The 19,998-nt window shown below is 36.1% G+C and overlaps 3 protein-coding genes across 4 annotated transcripts; 2 read left to right on the plus strand and 1 right to left on the minus strand.

The window, feature by feature from the left end:
* Positions 1–9,630: 9,630 nt before the first annotated feature.
* Positions 9,631–13,265, plus strand: LOC149407698 (uncharacterized). Of its 2 annotated transcripts, none has more exons than XM_089615002.1 (3): positions 9,631–9,910; positions 10,044–10,104; positions 10,784–13,265. In XM_089615002.1, the coding sequence occupies exon 3, from the start codon at positions 10,932–10,934 to the stop codon at positions 12,957–12,959; it is 2,028 nt and encodes a 675-aa protein (XP_089471128.1). In that variant the 5' UTR covers positions 9,631–9,910; positions 10,044–10,104; positions 10,784–10,931; the 3' UTR covers positions 12,960–13,265. The 2 variants fall into 2 exon arrangements, with proteins under 2 accessions (XP_089471128.1, XP_089471119.1); XM_089614993.1 differs by having other exon boundaries at positions 9,634–9,910; positions 10,038–10,104.
* Positions 13,266–13,774: 509 nt separating this feature from the next.
* Positions 13,775–15,084, plus strand: LOC149407699 (uncharacterized). The gene is made up of 5 exons (XM_089615025.1): positions 13,775–13,978; positions 14,083–14,153; positions 14,257–14,337; positions 14,441–14,484; positions 14,856–15,084. Exons 1-5 carry the CDS (start codon positions 13,939–13,941, stop codon positions 14,953–14,955), a joined length of 336 nt encoding a protein of 111 aa, XP_089471151.1. The 5' UTR covers positions 13,775–13,938; the 3' UTR covers positions 14,956–15,084.
* Positions 15,085–15,251: 167 nt separating this feature from the next.
* On the minus strand, positions 15,252–18,608 carry POL{LAMBDA} (DNA polymerase lambda (POLL)). Its single transcript, XM_089615014.1, has 12 exons — positions 18,452–18,608; positions 18,233–18,376; positions 17,866–18,139; positions 17,484–17,614; positions 17,146–17,388; positions 16,744–16,797; positions 16,532–16,620; positions 16,291–16,381; positions 16,080–16,160; positions 15,857–15,924; positions 15,553–15,637; positions 15,252–15,449 (listed from the first exon to the last, which is right to left on the minus strand). The coding sequence occupies exons 1-12, from the start codon at positions 18,554–18,556 to the stop codon at positions 15,351–15,353; spliced, it is 1,464 nt and encodes a 487-aa protein (XP_089471140.1). The 5' UTR covers positions 18,557–18,608; the 3' UTR covers positions 15,252–15,350.
* Between the last annotated feature and the right edge of the window lie 1,390 nt (positions 18,609–19,998).

Genomic DNA, 19,998 nt, shown 5'->3' on the forward strand with positions numbered 1-19,998 from the left:
ATTTTATTTATTTATCTCAATAAAAACAAAATAACACTCTGGGCTTGATATATATAATTTTCTTGACTTCTTATATTAAATTTTATATTGATAATAAATATTGAATTGTTTTTTTTGAGGAATAATAAATATTCAATTGTAGGAGCTAAAGCCACTCCAATATTGTTTCAAATGCCATGCTATATGTGAAATTTTATCCAAACCATAAATTTTGATCTCTTAAAATGTGATCTTTTTTGTTTTTTTTTTTTGGTTTTTTTTTTTTTATTACACATGCTAGGTGTTGTGTCAATTTTGAAACAAACATATCACATGCTAAATTCTTACACATATAAGAAAGTACTATTAGATTAGATTACCGATTAAATATTGAAGTAATCCAGACAACTCTTATTTTTTGTATACCTTTTTTTTTTTTTACAAGGATGTCAAATCGGTATAGCATTAAAAGATAATTAATTTAAATCTAAATAGTCAAAAGATAATTAATTTATGTTTGAAAACGAATAATTAATAAAAAAATAACAAGGCCCCGTCCCTGCTTCAAAATGTTTTTAAAATTTATCTTATATAATATATACAAACGAGGTAAGTAATGTCCAGAATGTTTTGTAGATATTATATAATTTTTACAAAATACTTGAAGTGGTAAAATAGATTCACGTGTATGTTATTAAGTTATATAAACCACGAATTGAGATATAGCCCACCTTTGGTTAATTTTTTATAAATAACCAAGTTAACTTATTAATAAATTAGTAAAAGACTTATTTAACTCAGCCAAACATGTAAAAAAGGTAGTTAATAGGCTGCCACGTATGCAAGTTGGCTATTTACAAAATATTTACCAAAGGTTGGCTAATTTACAATTCTTATAGTTTAGGTGGTTTACGTAACCAATTTTAAATTTAGCGATATAAGCCACATAAACATAATCGTTTGCGTTTTAGCCAACGTTTTGTAAATTTTTCGTAAATAGCCAAAAACTTTTGTAAATCTTTCGTACATAGCCATATTTACTAGAAATTTACTCTGCGTTTTTTGTTATTTTGATAGCGTAAATAGATCTACGTGGTTATTTACAAAAAATTAACGAAAAGTTGGCTATTTTAGTATTTCTAGCGTTTCATATGGTTAGATAGTCACTGGATATATATATATATATATATATATATATATATATATATATATATATAATTTGGGGCAATAAGGTGTACTTTTAGTAGTCCGACATGAGGAGATAAATTTGAGAACACCGAACACCAAGTGCAATACAATTTTACCTAGCTACGAATATTTACACCAATGTCCGAGCTTTGAATAACTTCGAAGAGCTACTTCGGGTGAATGACTTGTAAGCTTACTAAAAGTGTTCTAACAACATAAACACGTTAAAACGAGACGAAATTGATCAGTTTACATCCAATCATTATTGTGTTTTCCGGCGAGTATCGGACTTCGACTCCGGCGAGCTATTTCGAAGTTCTTCTAAGCTCTCGCTCTCACATCTAGATGGTGTTGGTTTTCTGAATGTGTGAGTCTTAGTGACCCCAAAACGTTTGTATTTATAGCCAGTGGCGGATCCAAACTCGGAAGGAGGGGGGGTCAAAACTGAATTTAGGCTGAAAAAAAAAAATTTTAAGCCCGAATTTTTTTTGGGGGGGGGGGGGGGGGGGGGGGGGGGCAGGCCTCTTGAGGCCATCACCTGGGTCTGCCCCTGTTTATAGCTCCATAATCATCAATGAGTGTGATAGCTAGTTTGGTCTAGTGGTAAACCCACACATACCTCGACGGAGAGGTCATGTGTTCAAGCCCCATGGATTGCAAAAATGCATTTCTCCTTAGGATTTATTCTAAATTATGTAATCTTTGTCAATAGTGCCACATGCGTTTTGCACTGTTATATCATGTAAGCTTGGCCAATAGTGTCACTCCTAAAAAAAAAACCATCAATGGGTAAAATCACAATCCTACTATTATAGATAATTACTTGATTTCGGCTACTAATTTGAGCACAATTTTGACCATTAATTAGTTGGTCAACTTTATATATATACCATTATATTGGAGAGAATATTTCGTTAATAATACCCTAGTGAATGAAAATATTCTTACATGACATGCATGTTGTTACTCACATAATTCGAGATGGCCGATAAGGTTACTCGGGAGTCCCAAGAACACGATATATCCAGCACAGAGTTCGAGTCAAATACGCTCAAGAACTCACAAAAGATAAGGAACGACTCGTTCATAAGTCAAGAACGGACCTTACCGAGCAAAATTTCGAACAGTTATGACCAAGAAAAGCACGAAGAGCAACCACCCACTACGCACACGAACTCAGAGCAGTTATTGGATAACTGACGGAGACGTGAGATTGATCACCACATGTACTCGACTTAAGACATCTATAAATAGAAGAGAGGCTCAAAGGAATGGACACATCACTTTTTAAGCACACAAGTCATAGTTTTCACCTTTCGACACCCTCAATTACTTTCTTCTTTTTACGAAATTGGTCTGTAGTTTGGAAAAATCTTGTCTAAACACTTAAAATCATCGAGACTGCGTTCTCGATACTTAATATCTTTCGTGAGGTATTGTTCTAATAATTTTTCAGGTCAACACATGTTAATGAGCTTCTAATAGATAATCTAACATTGCAAGATCAACCAAGAGATCTAGGGCGGATGTTGGAAGTGTCTATCTCCTCACAGGAGACAAAATTTTTATTTTTTGAAGAAAGAGTTAAATCATCTTCATATTGTGTTGATGATTCAAGAACTTGTGTGTGAGCCGAGTACGCGAATGTTGCACCATAAATTAGGATAATCGACATACGTCATAAAAGAAAAATATTGAAGGGTGGTATTTCAAGTAGTCCATGTTTAGGATGTAATAATTAAGTTATATGAGACTAGTATAAAAATGGTCGACGGGAAAGATAATAGTTGTAACCTACATGTCTAAAGCATGAGTTAATATATATATATATATATATATATATATATATATATATATATATATATATATATATATATGATTTTCCTTTATGTTTTCTAGGTAAGATAGTCCGCACTTGCTCGCTAATTTATACCAATTGTCAAAGATTAAGGTATTGATATCGAAACTCTGATACTACTAAGATATCAGCCACAAACAAATTATTTACTCAAAATTATAACTAATTAAATCATATGAAACTTGTCAATTAAATTTTTCCAACATTCTAATTTTGAATAAAAGATGTTGTACTTATATAGTCTTTTTGAAACGTTAAAATTGCATGATAGCCAACGTTTAATTAATAATTAGAAATAGTCACTCTTATCATTAACCATATTCGTAAATAATCAAATTAGCTAACTTTAACTCTTACTAATTATTATCACTCAAACTATCATTATCATCAAATTAGCCAATATTTAGTTCATCATTGAAAAGCAGCCAATTTCATTACATCTTAAGTGATAATAAGAGTAAAAAAAAAAACTAATTTGCTGATGTGAGAATATGATAGATAATAAGAGTGACTAATTTTTAATTATATCAACTAAACATTAGTTAAAATATAATTTCAATGGTTTAAAAATATAATATAGCTACAAGGCCATTATTTATTTATTTATTTGATGTATACTTTGAAAATAATATTTCAATTAATCATTTTTTATCATATGACGGTATAATAATATAATATAAAATTTATGGAGGTCATGTTTGTACGACAGGTTTGTTACATATTGTTTGGTAAAGGACATAAGGGTAATATTGTAAATTCAATCGGCTGAAAAGTGAAAAACTATTAAAGTTAATATTATGATAATATTTCACAAATCCAAATGCACATCGGTCGTAAAGAATAAAGATTAGCCAAAATATATACATAATTGAGATTTAAGAAGGTCCTTTACGTAATGTCTCAATCTTACTTGGAATTCCATTCAATTTTGAAAACTCGAATAATATTATAACTCCTTTCTAAATCCAGTCACGATGCGATAATATTCCATTTGAATACTAGTTTTAGCTTGAATTTATCTATTTTAATAATCAGATCATTGATCCGTGTAGTTCTGCGTAGGGGTGAAACTGGATCGGTTCGGTTCGGTTTTTGACATTTTTAGTATCCGAATCCGAATTTTCGGTTTTTAAAAACTCGGGCCAGTATCCGATCCAATTTAGTCTAAAACCGAAATTCGATTATCCGAATATTCGGTTATCTGGTTTCTTAAATCCAGTATCCAGTCCAGTATCCAATTTTTAAAATTCGGTTATCCAGTTTGTAAAATTTCAGATCCAGTTTAATATCCAGTTTTATAAAATGGATATCCAGTTTCTAAAATCCAAATCCGGTTTGTAAAAATTCAAAAAATGAGTACAAACGACTCTTATAAAGCTCCAAAATGACAATACATAATCTAAAACTGAGTAAAAAAATAAAATTCAAAAGGACACTCGTCTCCAAGTACCTACACATGTAAATATCATAATATAAAATTAAAATTACAACCCTAATGATCATAATAAATCATACAACAATTGAATTTGTATGTTACCTTTATAGATCACATAATCAAGTTGTAGTAGCAGTAGAAGTTGATATATGAGAAGTTTGTTCTTCTATGACAACTTGACCATCATCTGTTAATAATAATGACATAAATTTAAAACGCTAGGCCTGTCTCAAAATTAGGTCAAGTCTTTTTTTTTAAATATATATTTATTTTTAATTAAAAAAATCGGTTAAATAACCGATATCCAGATTTTCCCAAAATCAAATCCGATATCCGGTCCAGTTTTGTAAACCGGATTGGTTATCCGAATTTCGGTTAGCTGACGTGGCTCCAAATTTCGGTTTCGGTTCGGTTTGGATATCGGTTTTATCCGATTTTCGGTTCGGTTTTGTACAGCCCTAGTTCTGCGCTCAAAAAATAATTTTTTTTTATTAAAAGATAAAGTGTAGTAATAAATTAGAGTCGAATTCAGAAAACCTAAATTAATTAAACGCTTAAATAATTTCTAGAAAATGAAAGAAAAAAATCGGGAGTTTTTTAGAATTATAAAATTAACGAAGAAAATCAAATGACAAAAAGACATGATTAACGTTTCATTCGCTCCCGCAACAATCTTATTCAATCTTAGTTCGAATGCTCGCACAACTGGTGTAAAACCAACGTCCACAGATAAAATTGAGACATACAGCCAATAATCTCTGCAATCCTTTGATATTAGCTAATCATGACATTACGCTGATAAAAAATTATAATTGCTAAACAACCTAGTGAACACGCGCCCTAGATTCAATCTAATAACAACAATGAATTCAAAAAGTAAGACGAACGGAACAATATAAATTCAACACGCGTGATTCAATTAATTCCGATTATTCTTTTTACGACGTTTACAAAATCCTCGCGAAATCCGTAATCGTAGTTCCACCACTAATTACAAACAATCTTAACCATTTCATATTAAATTGTGAGTATGACAATGAATGATAATATTTCTATCTAGTGATAAATTCAAACAGAATTAAAACAGTTCAAGAACAATGAACAAATAGAAAAGAGATAACAATTTGAATACGATAAACAAAAGCGAAGTCTACACCAAGATCTCCAAATCATGTTTTGGGATTGAAATTTCTCTTAACAATTCAAAACCTAACTAGACATAAATAAATAAAAATAAATAGAAAAGAGAAAGAAGATAAAACGAGCTTGAGAGTCGGGACGGTCTCCATGGAGAAACCGTTCGTACTCCGGTTGTTGCCGAAAGTCCTCTTCTCTCTTAATGGTCTATGCGGCTCTTCTTTGGCTCTGAAAATCGTCGTCTACGTATTTTAGGTCGAAATCAAGAAGTTCCCTTCTAACTAGAATTCGAATGGGTTTTATTTTTGCAATAGTGCGGTACAACAACCAGCGGATTTCGCTTCTATACTGTAGTACAGGCTTGCTATACCGTGTATACCTACAGTTTTGTTCCTCTTCAGTGTGGCTGATAAGTTTTCTTCAAAAAGTTTATATTTACGCTCCAAACTCGTCCTGAATCATCTAAACACATGTAAACACTCAAATTATAAGATATTAAATTACGAACATGATTTTAAGTGATTACGATGAATAATATGGTAAAGAACGATCACAAAATGATTAAGAATTATGCACTTATCATTCATGGTAAAATACCACGTAATTCGAGTTGATAAACTATGTTTAAAATCATTGTCGTTTGGTGAAGAGAAATTAGGTCAATAAATTATTCTAGAGCACGGTTGTCCCATTTTTTTTTAGCAATAGACATCTATGCTTAATTGTAAATTTGTTTTCATATCAATGCTCATTTTTAGCGTAAATTTATGTGTAAATGTGAAACGGAGAAAACGGAGAAAACCTAAAGGACCAGAGAAACTTATCATCCTAAACATCGCTTAGACTTAGATAATATCAAGATCCTGGGGATTTTAAGAGGGAGATAACTTTTAAAAAAAATGTTCTTGTACAAACCCAAAACTGATAAAAAAAATTAACATATAAATATCATCTTGGAAGGAAAAATATAAAGATAATAGGTTAAATAGATTTGCATTATTATGGAAAAGATAACGGGATAAAAATAAATCAGAACTTGGTGAGGACTAATTTAGTTGAGAATTTGGTTGAGAGTTTAGTCTACTGATGATTTCACATTCACTGGTATCCAATTGATAGAATTCTCTCAAAATTCTCTTTATGTCATCGTATTTTTGAAATTATCTTCTTAATCATCTCAAAATGCACTTTATGTCCTTGTATTTTTTTTAAATTAAATAAACAAAAAATTGGCTACGTAAGCCACCTAAACTATATGAATTGTAAATTAGCCAACTTTTGATAAATACTTTGTAAATAGCCAATTTGCATACGTGGCAGCCTATTAACTACCTAAAATATATGTTTGGTTGTGTTAAATAAGTCTTTTATTAATCTGTTAATAAATTTACTTGGCTATTTACAAGAAATTAACCAAAGGTGGGCTATATCTCAATCCACTATATCCGTGTGGCTATATAATACTTTGTAAATAGCCAATTTGCATACGTGGCAGCCTATTAACTACCTAAAATATATGTTTGGTTGTGTTAAATAAGTCTTTTATTAATCTGTTAATAAATTTACTTGGCTATTTACAAGAAATTAATCAAAGGTGAGCTATATCTCAATCCACTATATCCGTGTGGCTATATAACTTAATAACCCTTAAATAAATAACATTGAATTTGTTATAACGATACGAATGAATCGCTTCATCCCATTTTCCTTCCATAATTTTAAGAATATAAAAATATTATAAATTACACTTATTCTACGAAAAAGAAATGTTTTAGTTACCTAATTCTTGATGAGATCTTAAATAATATTGTCATTTAATTATGAGTTTTTTTTTTTTTTTTTTGAGATGATTTAATTATGAGTTTTTATTTGTGTATATATTATTTATGACATAAAACAAACATAAGTTTTGGTTTTTAGTGCTTTGACTCGCATATATTTATTTCGATGCAAAAAAAATTTCCGTATTACATATTCAAGTTGTGAGTGATTGAGCTTATTTGAGCAGCTAGACTTGCTTAGTATTGAATAATTTTTCTCAACTTTACAAAATAACTATTTATGATAAGAAAAGCAGTCTATTAGTATATATGCTAATTAGCCTTGGCTTACAAATTAAGCGAGATCAGGCTCCCCATTTTGGAATAAATACAAGCATGCAAAATGTCTTGTCTCAGCTTGCTTCGGTCTGGATTCACCCGATGTGAACTTACCTTTGTTGATATATAATTCTAAATTTTGACTATGTGTGAAAGGATTGTCGTACTAAATCTAACATTATATATATTCTGTTTACCTATCCAATCCAACTAAGTGGAGATCCAAAAGGCAATGTTTTGAGGCTTTAATTCTTTTTCGAAAGTCGAATATAACGTCAATGACTATTTGACTCTAGTGAGTTGACTGGATTTCGCATCTTCCGTCAAAGCTTGAAATTTCGTTATCACCACCACTAATCACTTACAAATATGCACTTATATAGTTTCCTATTTCCATATTCTAACCATTACTTTGTTCGTGATCTTGTTCAATGATCACAAAACTTAAGAATTCTAGCTTGTAATTTGTGATGCTTGTCGTTTATTTTACATACGTGAAAACGGCCTCACTAGAGTACTCATCGCTTATAGATAAATGACAACGGATGTAAAATATACTATGATTTCTTTTATATCGTTATTCTATGTTTAGCAATCAGATTGAGTTATGATATGCTACCTGAAGTGTAATGATTCTATGTATAAACTCAAATAATAATGTTTTAGTATAAGAATAAAATTCCTTGCCTGATATTTTATTTTAGTATATATTTTTAAGATGCGGAGCTCTTTGAGGACCAGTGTCTTTTGGGGCCCTCTAAACTCGAGCCTCGCCCGAGTTAGCTTCCGCGTACCAATTCCAAAGATTATCATTAGTCTCGAGGTGCCAAGTCTCAAGCCTGGACCAAAAGATTTAACGGGCCAAAGAAAAAAGGCGAACCTGATCTAATCCGATCTGATCTTTTTGACACCTTCTATATAAAGTCCCTTGAGCCTGAGAACTATTCAATGATAAGGGGGTTGATTAATAGCTTCTTTATTATATAAGCGGCCGAAAAGAGACCTCATAGTGTTGAAAGTTTCAAAGCATGGGAGCTTTCAAACATCAGTTGCCCATACTTGAATTCAATTTCAACCACATCATATGTGAAGCCCAAATACTTTAATAGCCACATCATATCAAATCATAAAAGTGTTATAGTGAACTAGGAAGTAGGAACAACATGATATATCATTGAAACCAAGGAAGTCAAAATTCAATGAGACAACATATCAAAACGTTTTGGAGTCCTTCCTCGTTTCATGTAACCCATGCATTCTTTGTAGACCAAATCTATCATTTGGATATTTATAGGCTAGTAGTGGATGACTCTAAATGATATGGCATTACATGCATATAGAATGTCTAAAATCAATAGGAACTAATAAAGTGTCTTCAAGGAATGTTGTCATGAAGACAAATGAAACATGTGTAATAGACACGAGTATTTTTTTTTTTTTTTTTAAGGAATGGTGTTACAGATTAGTTTGTCACAAATATTGCCCCAAAGGAAAAAAAATAGAACCAAGCAAGTCAAAAATATTTATTATTTTATATTTACATGTTTCTAAAGTTAAAAAAAAAAATATTATTATAGACTAATTTCTGCCTATAGAATGTTGCGATCATTAGTTGCATATCCTAGTAAAAGAAAAAGAAAAATTCAGCTAATAAAACTAAAAAGAAGAAAATAAAAGGTAAAAAAGATAAAATAAAAATATTCCAATCTTCCCTCTCCCCCCAAAAAGAATAATATTTCCATTTTCATATAACACTTTTCTCTCACCTAATATTAAACCATAATGATGAATAAAACCAATTGCAATAATAATGGCAATAATAAAATAATAAATAAATTAGATAAAACATAAAAAAATCATTATAACCCTTAAGTCTATTTCATTTCTACCCACTACCAAACATACCCCCAAAATATTTTTTTTTTTCAAAACCAAAATAAATAAAAAGCAACTTTGAGAAATGCCCATAACGCATCACTATTAAACACTATTAACACACCGTTTACTCTCATTGTTTGGGAAAAAAAAACAAAAGAAAAAATCACAAAAAAGCCAAAAAAAAAAAAACAAAAGAAAATAAGAAAAAAAAATCAAAATCAATTTTATTACCAGTAATTCAATTCCCATTTCCGATCGGCGAAATCGACGGAATCTCAAATTCCTCGCCGCTGATTCGACCTGAATCGCCACGAAGAACACCTCTCGAGCTCTAGAGTTAGTTCTTTTGATTTGTTTTCTTAAACAAACCCTAGAAACTTTACCATTTCGCTCTAGCTCTCTCTCCACTAACTACGTATATATAATTATATAATGCGTTTTTTTCTCTGTGTCTGTGCTTAAGGTACAGTGAGATTGACGATTAGGTGAGGCCGATTTAGCTCGAGCTCCCAAGTACACGTGGCGATCTGGTTCGTCTTTTTCGCTCTTAACTTCTGTTTAAGTTTGAGTGATAATTTTTTTATTTTTACTTATTTTTAATTTGATTTTTTTTTTTAAAAATCGAGCATCGAGTTCGTTAATTTTTCGTAGGTTTATCCTCTGCTTAGAAATCAGATTTGTTTTCGATCTGTGCGCATTTCGTCCTTTTGTATATTTATTTAGCGAAATTGGATCTTGATTTGGGATATTCAGGTGTTCTGTTTGTGGGGGTTTTTATGAACTGGGTTTGATTGCGATTGTGCTTAATTGTTGGAGAAACCAAGCAGCATTACGGAAAATGAAACTGTTTTATTGTTTTGTTTTAGGTCGTAGTTCGAATCTAGCTTATGATAGTTAAGTTTTTAATTGAGTTTGTAGATTTTGGGTTCAATTAGCGTAAATCCTGGTTTTTCAGATTTGGACTTTTTTGTTGTTGTTGGAGATGAAAGAAGCGTTGAAGAAAATATATTTTGATGCTTTTATTGCCACTTGGTCTCTTAACCAGTGGAAAACTTAGGACTTGGTCAATCCACAGTTCTTTAAAAAAAAAAAAGAAAAAAAAAAGAAGAAGTTAAAAAAATTGAAGCTTCTCAGCCGTAAAGCTTCTCTCCTTTTCCTCTTTGATGTTGGTCAAATTTGATTTTTAACGGCTCGGAAATTTATCTGCAGAGAAATGAAGATTTTGGCGCACTTGAGAGTTGGGCTTCTTCTACAGCGATTGTGCAAGTTGGGCTGTTCTTCATAGACCCTTTTTCCTTTCATTACATTACCCGAATTTCTGAGTTTATTGATGTGATCTGGGACTCGACCCCAAAACATGGAATCGAACAAAGAAGAGGCTCTCAAGTCGAAAGAGATAGCAGAGAAGCGGTTTTACGAGAGAGACTTTGCAGGTGCGAAGAACTACGCTCTGAAGGCCAAAACGCTGTACCCGGGATTGGAGGGTATATCCCAACTGGTCGCGACTTTCGAAGTCTACATCGCCTCCGAGGTCAGATTCAATGGCGAGGTCGACTACTACTCCGTCCTCGGGCTGAAACAGTTTGCGGAGAAGGACGCGGTGAAGAAGCAGTACAAGAAAATGGCGGTTCTGTTGCACCCGGACAAGAACAAGTCCGTCGGAGCCGAAGGGGCTTTCAAGCTCCTCTCCGAGGCCTGGACCGTTCTCTCCGACAATGCCAAGAGAAAGTCTTACGACCACAGAAACAGGCAACACCCGAACCAGTCCTCGGCCTCCCCTCAATCCGCCGCGAGGCTCGACACTTTCTGGACGGTCTGCACGGCCTGCAAAGTCCAATACGAGTATCTCCGAAAGTACGTGAACAAGAGGCTCTCGTGCAAGAATTGCCGCGGGGTTTTCATCGCCGTGGAGACCGGGAATGCCCCAGTGAACGGGTCTTTTCCTTACACCCCGTGGCCTTACACGGCTCCACCGCCGCCGCCTCCGCCTCCGAGTAGTAACGGGTACGGAAGCCACGGAGGTTATGACGGGGTTACCTATGTCCCCTCGAATTCCACCGCCGCCGCCTTCTTCCCGGGAAACGGGGTCTCCGGGTACCACACCTCCGGCCACGGCTACGAGTACGTCTCGAACGTGTCGTTTCAGTGGAGCACCTCCACCGCCGGAGTCGTGGGTCCCACGACGCACCAAGGCCACGGGGTCAAAGTCAAACCGAGAGTCAATGGGAAACGTTCCGTGGCCAACGCTGTACCACCGCCGCCGCCACCGCCCCCGCCGGCGGCGAAGCTCAACCGGCCTGACAAGAGGCGGAAAGTCTTCCCCGGACCCGAGGTCCGTAACGGGCACCTCGACCCCGAGCCGAACCCCGCTCCGGAAATGAAACCAGAGAACGGGAACGCAAGCGCCTTCGAGATCCTGGCGCGGCGTTACTCGGCTGCACCGGCATTCGACGCGAGAAAGCTGTTGATCGACAAAGCGAGGGCGGCGATTCTGAGGAAGTTGGGTGAGATAAAGCTGTCCGAGTCGAAATCGGAGCCCGATGCGAAAAAGGCCAAACCCCAGCCCGAATATCCAGTCAACGGATGTCAACCCGCGAAGCCTGAGATCGTCCCGGCCCGCGGGCCCAAAACCCCGGTCTCGATTACCGTCCCGGACCCAGACTTCCACGACTTTGACAACGACAGGTCCGAGGAGTGCTTCAAGCCGAAGCAGATATGGGCTCTGTACGACGAGGAAGACGGGATGCCCAGACTGTACTGCCTCGTCCGCGAAGTCATCTCGGTGAACCCCTTTAAGATCCTCATAACCTACCTGAACTCGAAGACCGACACCGAGTTCGGGGCCGTGAACTGGCTCTACCACGGCTTCACCAAGTCCTGCGGGAACTTCCGGGCCTGGACCTCCGACGTGGTTGACCAGGTCAACGTGTTCTCTCACCTGCTGGGCCGCGAGAAGGCCGGGAGAGGAGGCTGCGTGAGATTGTACCCCCGCGCCGGCGATGTCTGGGCGGTGTACCGGAACTGGTCGCCGGAGTGGGACCGGGCCACGCCGGAGGAGACCCGGCACCAGTACGAGATGGTCGAGGTCCTTGACGAGTACCACGAGGATCTCGGGGTCGGGGTCGCTCCCTTGGTCAAGATCCCGGGGTTCAAGACGGTGTATGGACGGAGCTCCGGCGAGGCTCCGGCGGCGGCGGTCCGGTGGATTCCGAGGAGAGAGATGGTCCGATTCTCCCACCAAGTCCCGTCGTGGCTGCTCGGCCCAGAACAGACTGGATTGCCCGAGAAGTGCTGGGATCTCGACCCGGCCGCGACCCCCGACAACCTCCTTCACTGCGCCGTCGCCGGAGATTCCGCCGGAGATGCTGCGCCGGGGAGCAGCTAAATTACGGGCGATTTTTAGCATTCTTTTTTAAAGAGAAAACTTAGGGTTTTAACTGTACAAATATGGGTTTTTAGAGACCGTTTGACCCCGGGAGAGGTGGTTTTATTTAGAGGGCGAAAAGAAAGAAAGAAAAGAAACTCTGGAGGGAATGGTTTAGATTTTTTTATATTTGAAAAAATCTATTGACTGCTTTGTTTACGATTAATTAGTTTAATCCTCTTTACTGAGCTGTTGTAAGTTGTAACTGGTATTTTTAGGTACAATGAATCACCAGATTCTTAATCAAATCTCAGCATTTAAATTTTTTTTTTATAATTTATGATACTATCTTCTTTTTTTTTGAAATTTTTTCATGATATTATCTATCCTATTGTTGATCTACTATTTGATTACCGTTTTAATCGGCGTTACAAGTTGTGAGAATATATCGGTTGTGCAATAATGAGATTGTTCTTAGAACTTCAAATTGCCACGAGGAGTAAGAAAACAATTCTTCCAACGTTTTTTTTTTTTAGTTTGGTCAGTTACGTGGTCCTAATTTTTAACACGAGTGCAAAGCTTATTATGAGTTATGCAACCAATTTTCAGTCGTGTTACAAAACAGAAATAGTCAATAATGGAATTGTCATCCCACAAAAATAAACGTAATTGCTGAGACTCTATTTTGAGATGTCATAATCGCTCTCGCAACAGTCTTCTCTATGGTTTACTTTATTATCATTGTGAGCTAGTTTGTACGTGTGACGTGTGTTAGCTTTTTGTCGTTGTTTGTTTGTTGTTGCAAGTAATATATTAGCGCTTTGACTTGATCGCTACTTGAAAAATCAGGCTGCGTTTTATTTTTATTATTTTTTTTTTTTTGGGGTGAAAATTGAAATAGGAAAGGGAACTAAAAAAAGTCAAAAACACTCCGATCCTCGGAAAACCCAAAATCTGAATCGAAAATAAGCAAGGCAAAGCAAAGCAAACCGGTGAAGAAATGAATCCTCTATACTGGCACAAAGTCGCCGCAATCTCTGGTATTTTACCATTTTCTCCGACTTGCAAATACAAATATATAAATAAATACAATTTCACAATTCTCTTCTTCTTCGTCTTCTTCTTTAATAATAATTTTGAATAGGAGCGGCGGCGATTGGACTGGGAGCATATGGTGCCCATGGTTTCAAACCTAAAAACGAAGTTTACAAAGGGGTCCTAGTTCTCTCTCTTTTTTTAGTTTGTCGATTAGTGAGAAGTCGTGATTAGCATTTCTATTTATATAATTCACCGATTAAAGTTGTGAAATTGTGGTCAGGTTTGGCAAACGGCCTCTGTTTATCACTTGGCTCACACGGTGGCTTTGCTTGCTGCTCCGATCACTAAACGCCCACATGTTGTGAGTGTTTCTTTCATTTTTCTTCTCTGCTACGCTTTTGTTTGGCTTGTATTGATGGTCTGTTTTTATTTTATTTATTAATTTGTGTTGAATGGTGTTACAGTTTGGAGGTCTGTTGACTGCTGGGATTATTGCATTCTCTGGGTCGTAAGTGCCGTTTTCCTTTCTAACCATCTCACATATAACATCCAAACTTGTCTTTGCCGAATCAGATCAATATAAGCTCTTGCAAAGCAAGGGTTAAAGAACTAGTGAAATTTTTTCGAGTATTCCTGTGAGTTTGGAATGGAGTCAGAAAGCTCGAGAGGCCATATTCAGTTTTGTTTTAAGATATCAATCAACATCCAATTATCAGTAATTAGCCAAGTAGACCAGAGTGACTACCCTTTTTGCTAAGAGTCTTTGATTTGTTGCAACTTTTTTTCGCCATTAAGGGGGACCTCGTCAGGTTGCTTTTTCTCTGAGAATTTTTGTTTTTGGTATCGTTTTAACGCCGTTTTTTCTTTTCTTTTGTGTAGTTGTTACGTGGTGGCGGTTCTGGAGGATAGAAAGTATTCCACATTGGCTCCGATTGGCGGGTTCGCTTTCATTGCCGGTTGGGCAAGCTTGCTCTTTTAATAACCAGCTTTGCCCTTCTGTTCAAACTCTGCCTTTCTTTGAAGATCTATTTATCAGCACATGTTCAGTGTATACACTCGGTTATTGGTGATCTCTATCACTTGCTGCAATGGAAAATAAAAGTGCAAATTTTTTATTTTTGTGTGTGTGTGTGTGGTATCTGCATAAAGCAAATTGATTACTGTATTTAACAAATTATGTACTGCAGAGAATGTGGAAGATGTGGATAGAAAGCACTATTATTTTTCTCTATAGTAGGCATTTTCACATAACATTTCTTTCTTTTGCCAAATACACACAAACCAAAAGTTCATATTCACAGAGCTGATTCTTCTTCGTATTCACTACACTATAATATGTACAAAAATTGCTTGCTAAATCCCTAACCATGTGGGTCATAAGTTCCTTTGGTGGGGTTCATACCAAGGGAAGCCAAGGAAATCAAACACCTCTTTCTCTTCGTTGAACTTCAAACTTGCGGTGCCTTTTGTTCCCTGGCAATCGAGCAACCATCAAAAATGTCTTGAACCGTTGAAGAAATTATTAAAGGTAGGAATGTCTTTTATTTTATGCGATAAAGTTGGAACGTAATTTTACCCGTTTACCAGGAGACCCATGAGTGGATGGATACAAACCCGTGTCATCGAGCCTAAACCCTTTTGATTCAGCTAGCAATCTCAACCTACACAATCACCACCAAAGAAATATGGAATATAGAATGGGAAAGTTGCGTTATAAGATTCTATATAATATATTCCACTTTCATCGAGCCGAAATAATAATAATTATAATGAAAAGGGGCATTGAGTCTAAGGTCGTTTTTTTTGTGCTTTCTTTCGCACTTCAAACCATGTTTGTTTGTCACAGCTATTCACCAAGCATCCATAATAAATAAATATACCTCCTATTCAATACATCATTTCCAGTCCAAGCTATTAGTCCAAATGCATATATGTCGCGAGGGTACACCTGCCAAAAAAACAAAAGGAACATTCGTTCATTCATTGCACAGTAGTTCTTCAAGGTCTAAGGAAACAATGGAAATTCATCGAAGAAAAAAAATATTACTGGAAATATATGTATCTAGGACTATAAGCACAAAACTTTCCATATTATGGGGGTACCTTTAAATCAATTCGGTGGCGTATCTCTCTTCCTGGATATGTGCACAGACCATAGTATGTATCAACACCAGAATCTGTGCCCTATTCATGTTAAATGTCAAGGAGATCACTATGCTTCCGAATATTGTATCAACGACTCATTTAATTCTGTATTAACAATTATTGATAAGAACAACAATATTACATAAGAGAATAAGAAGATGGTGGATACCTCTTCACTGTGAATGCTGAAAACCAAGTCCTCTCTTAAAAAAATCATTTCCTTGAGATGCTTTACATATTTTGGAAGAAAGCCTCTATGGCTGGAAATGTATAAAATAAATAAATAAATAAATTAGCTAACTAAAAAATGTTTCATCTAGAAGAAAAGGAAACAACAGATTTCCTGGCTAGTGTTAAAATTAGTTGTTTCTTTCTCTTCTTTTGTCTACAAAGAAAAGAGGTGTTTGTACCTTTTTCCATCAGGATGTGTAATCACAATATCCATATCCCCACATGTTGCTTTCCCTCGCCGAAATGAACCTCCACATACCACCGACACCTAATGAAAAGACACAGGCTTTCAAATTGCATGTCCATTTACAGAATGCACATCAAAGGACTGAACTTTAACAAATAATTTGTGGAGAGGCACAGAATAAAATAAAGACACAAAAAAGCCTACCCCGGGTAGAACTTCCTCCGCGGCTTTTTTTAGGAGAGACTCCATCTCTTGAACCTATTACGAAAAAACCCCCAAATAGCACCCACCACAAGTTATGATTCTCAGTAAAGTTAACCCGGACGTGCCATATATTACGTATCTCATACATATAGTAATAGAACACAGGATTTATTAACTAAATAACTGCTTCCATTTAACCCCTAGTTATTATCAACCTGCTTATCATTATACTACCCCAATATTCCTAAGATCCTTATGCAAATCATATAACCAGGAAATATACAATGACAGATTTATCCAAATTTCGAAAGGTCCATACTCTGTCCCAATGAATTTCTTCCTCTCCTTCACTCTTATACAATTATAACACCTCTCTCCTATTATACTGACAGAAAATCACACCTCGTGACGCGGTATCCTCTGTTTGATGTCGTGAAAGTACTTAAGGCCCAACTTTTGGGAGTTTGTCAACGAAGGCTCGCCGTTCAGATCATCGAGAGTGCGGTGTCCTTTCTCGTATAGTTTCGACGCGGTGGCGGGACCGACGCCCCAGACTTCTCCGAATAAGCTTATGGTCCTCACTTTCTCATCGGTCTCGAAATGCTCCAACTTGGACAGCTTTCCGGTCGTGACAATCTCTTGAATCTGTCTACCCAAAAGAACAGCTTCCATTTCTTGTCGGAAACAAACAAGGCTTGATCGTAAAGATACAGTTGATACAAAGGTACACGCTTACTTACATGATCTTGCATTGATTTTCCAATTGAGGGAAGGTGTTTGACCTGCTCTGCGCTCTCGATCTTGAACGGTAGTTTCTCGATCACAGGAATGGCCTTGTGATAGCTAAAGGACCTTCGATCATCGCCTAGAGCTTCACGAGAAAAACCGCAATAGAAAGTTATACGCCACATTAGCTTGATTGGTGTATCTATTCAATTCATTTCCAACTATCTATGAGTTAAAACATTGTTTTAGCGAAGCTCATTTCCATGATATGCTGTTTAATACGTTGTTTCAACTCCAAGGATTGGATTAAGAAATGAGGTCTAACCCATAATGCTTACGAAAAATAAAAGCAATTCCAAATTGACCAAATTAGGGTTTGGAAACAAATTGAATTACCTCTGTAAATGTCAACAAGCTTACTGAATATACGAGTGATATCGGCATTGAGATCGGGCGGGTTATAGTTGCTTTCAACGGCATTCACAGCACAAGTCGCAATCTCTTTGGTATCTCTACCATCTTTCTCTTCTTGTTCCTCTTCTTTTACTTCCACTTCTTCTTCGCTGTGATCAGGACTATTCTCGGAATCCAATTTGTGGCCGTACATGTCCTCGGAGGCCTTCTCTCCGGCGGCGAGGCTGTCTTCAATCCACCGGCAAAGCAAAACCTTCTTCGCTACGCTCAAAATTAAGACCTAACTCAAATTCGAAGTTCGAAGTAATAATAAATTAATAGAAAGAAGCGAAACGGTTGAGTCACTTACTCCTTTGAAGCGAGCCAAGCGATCGGAGTCAATGCATTGAAGAAGCGAATGAGAATCGACAGCGAAGACGTGGGTGATATTTCCTTTGGATGAGAAACTTTCTGCGATTGAACCACCCATTTGTTGAAGTTTCTGCTTCCATATCTGACAAACACATACACAACAGTCAACAAACACCACTGTATGCGTGTGTATATAAATGTATATATATAAAAATACCTGTAAACGAAGAAGCTGAACTCCTTTAGGAACTAAGAAGGACGTCATTCCCAAGAAGATCCCTTCGCTGTTCGAATCCTCCTTCGACTTCCTTTTCGGCGCCATAGCCGTATTTTTTTAAGCTCCGGTTATTCTATTTATTTTTCTTTAATTTACCAAAGCTGCTTCTTCCAAGTTCTAGGCGTAGATTAGTGATTCACACATTCTAACGTACACGTGTCAGAGTCGTGGTCAATGCCACATCATTATTATAATAATATTTAATTATAGTATTATTCCACATTATTTATTTGATAACTTGCCAAAAAAAAAAACACTCATATGATAACAACTTTTAAAAGTGGTAACTATAATCTTATTTTAATTTCCACTTTATTTTCACATTTATATTTTAAATAATAAAAGTTATTAAATAAATAAAGTTAAAAATAAGTACTATATAATTGAATTAAAATATGGTACGATAAAAAAAATATAAAAATGCATTTAGACTAAAATCATATTTATTTTTTAGAATAAATCCTTTTTTTGTCCCCTGTACTCGTACCTCGGTTACATTTCACCCCTGAACTCGGAAATGTTGCAGAACCGAACTCAGAACTTAGACACGTGTTACAACTAGCCACTTCCGTCAATATTTGGACGTTAAGTGGTCACGTGTTTAACACGTGTAGTGTTCTGAAAGGGTGTAAGCGTACTTTTGCATATAATGAATACTTTTAATGTTTAAATATTATCAGATATATTAATCATTAGAATAATTATTAAATATTACAATTGTTTCAAAAATATAAATACTTTTTTAAAAAATGAAAGAACAAATCCCGCGTACACACAAATCTAGGGGGGTTTGTTCTATCATCGCGAAAATGGTGAAACCTTCGACATCCAAATCTCCGGTGAAATCGAACCCTAGCAGCAGTGGAGGAGGTTTCAGAATGAAGTCTCCGGCGGAGAAAAAGAAAAAAATCGTGCCAGCGGCGTACTCGAATAAAAAATCCCAGGGTCGGAGAAAAAAACCCAAGTCTCCGACGAAAAGAAGAGCCGGTCGAGAGACAAATTCATCAGAGAGCGCTATGGTCAATAATAGACCAGTATATGGCGAGAAACCCATTTTTATGTATGTTTGGATATGTTTTTAGGGTTTGAAAAGTGTAGGGGACCACATTGTCTGGTTTTGGTTGGAGTTATGTTTCGATTTCATAAAGAATTTGAGTAGGGACCACCACTGTTTTGTTGTTTCCTTAGTTTTAAGTGTTAGAAGCTTTAAATACAAAATAATGGGGGGACCAGTGGTGGTGGTTGTCTGTTATTGGTTTTGTGTCCTTTTGAATTTGTTTAGTAGTTGTATTTTAATACTACTTTGGTTGATTTTAATTAAAAATTGTTTGATTATTGTTTCAGTTAAAGGGTCTGGTATGTTCACGTTCAAAGTTCACCATGGGGGTAGAGTGGAAGTGGTGAATGAGCGTTTGACCTACGTTGGTGGTCGGATTGACTACGTAGACCACGTAGACGTGGACAGACTGTCGCTGTTGGAGTTAGAC

The sequence above is a fragment of the Urtica dioica genome, chromosome 1, assembly GCF_054948205.1.
Source record: "Urtica dioica subsp. dioica isolate 48M chromosome 1, U.dioica_male_clone48M_v1_H2, whole genome shotgun sequence".
NCBI classification, from domain to species: Eukaryota; Viridiplantae; Streptophyta; class Magnoliopsida; order Rosales; family Urticaceae; genus Urtica; species Urtica dioica.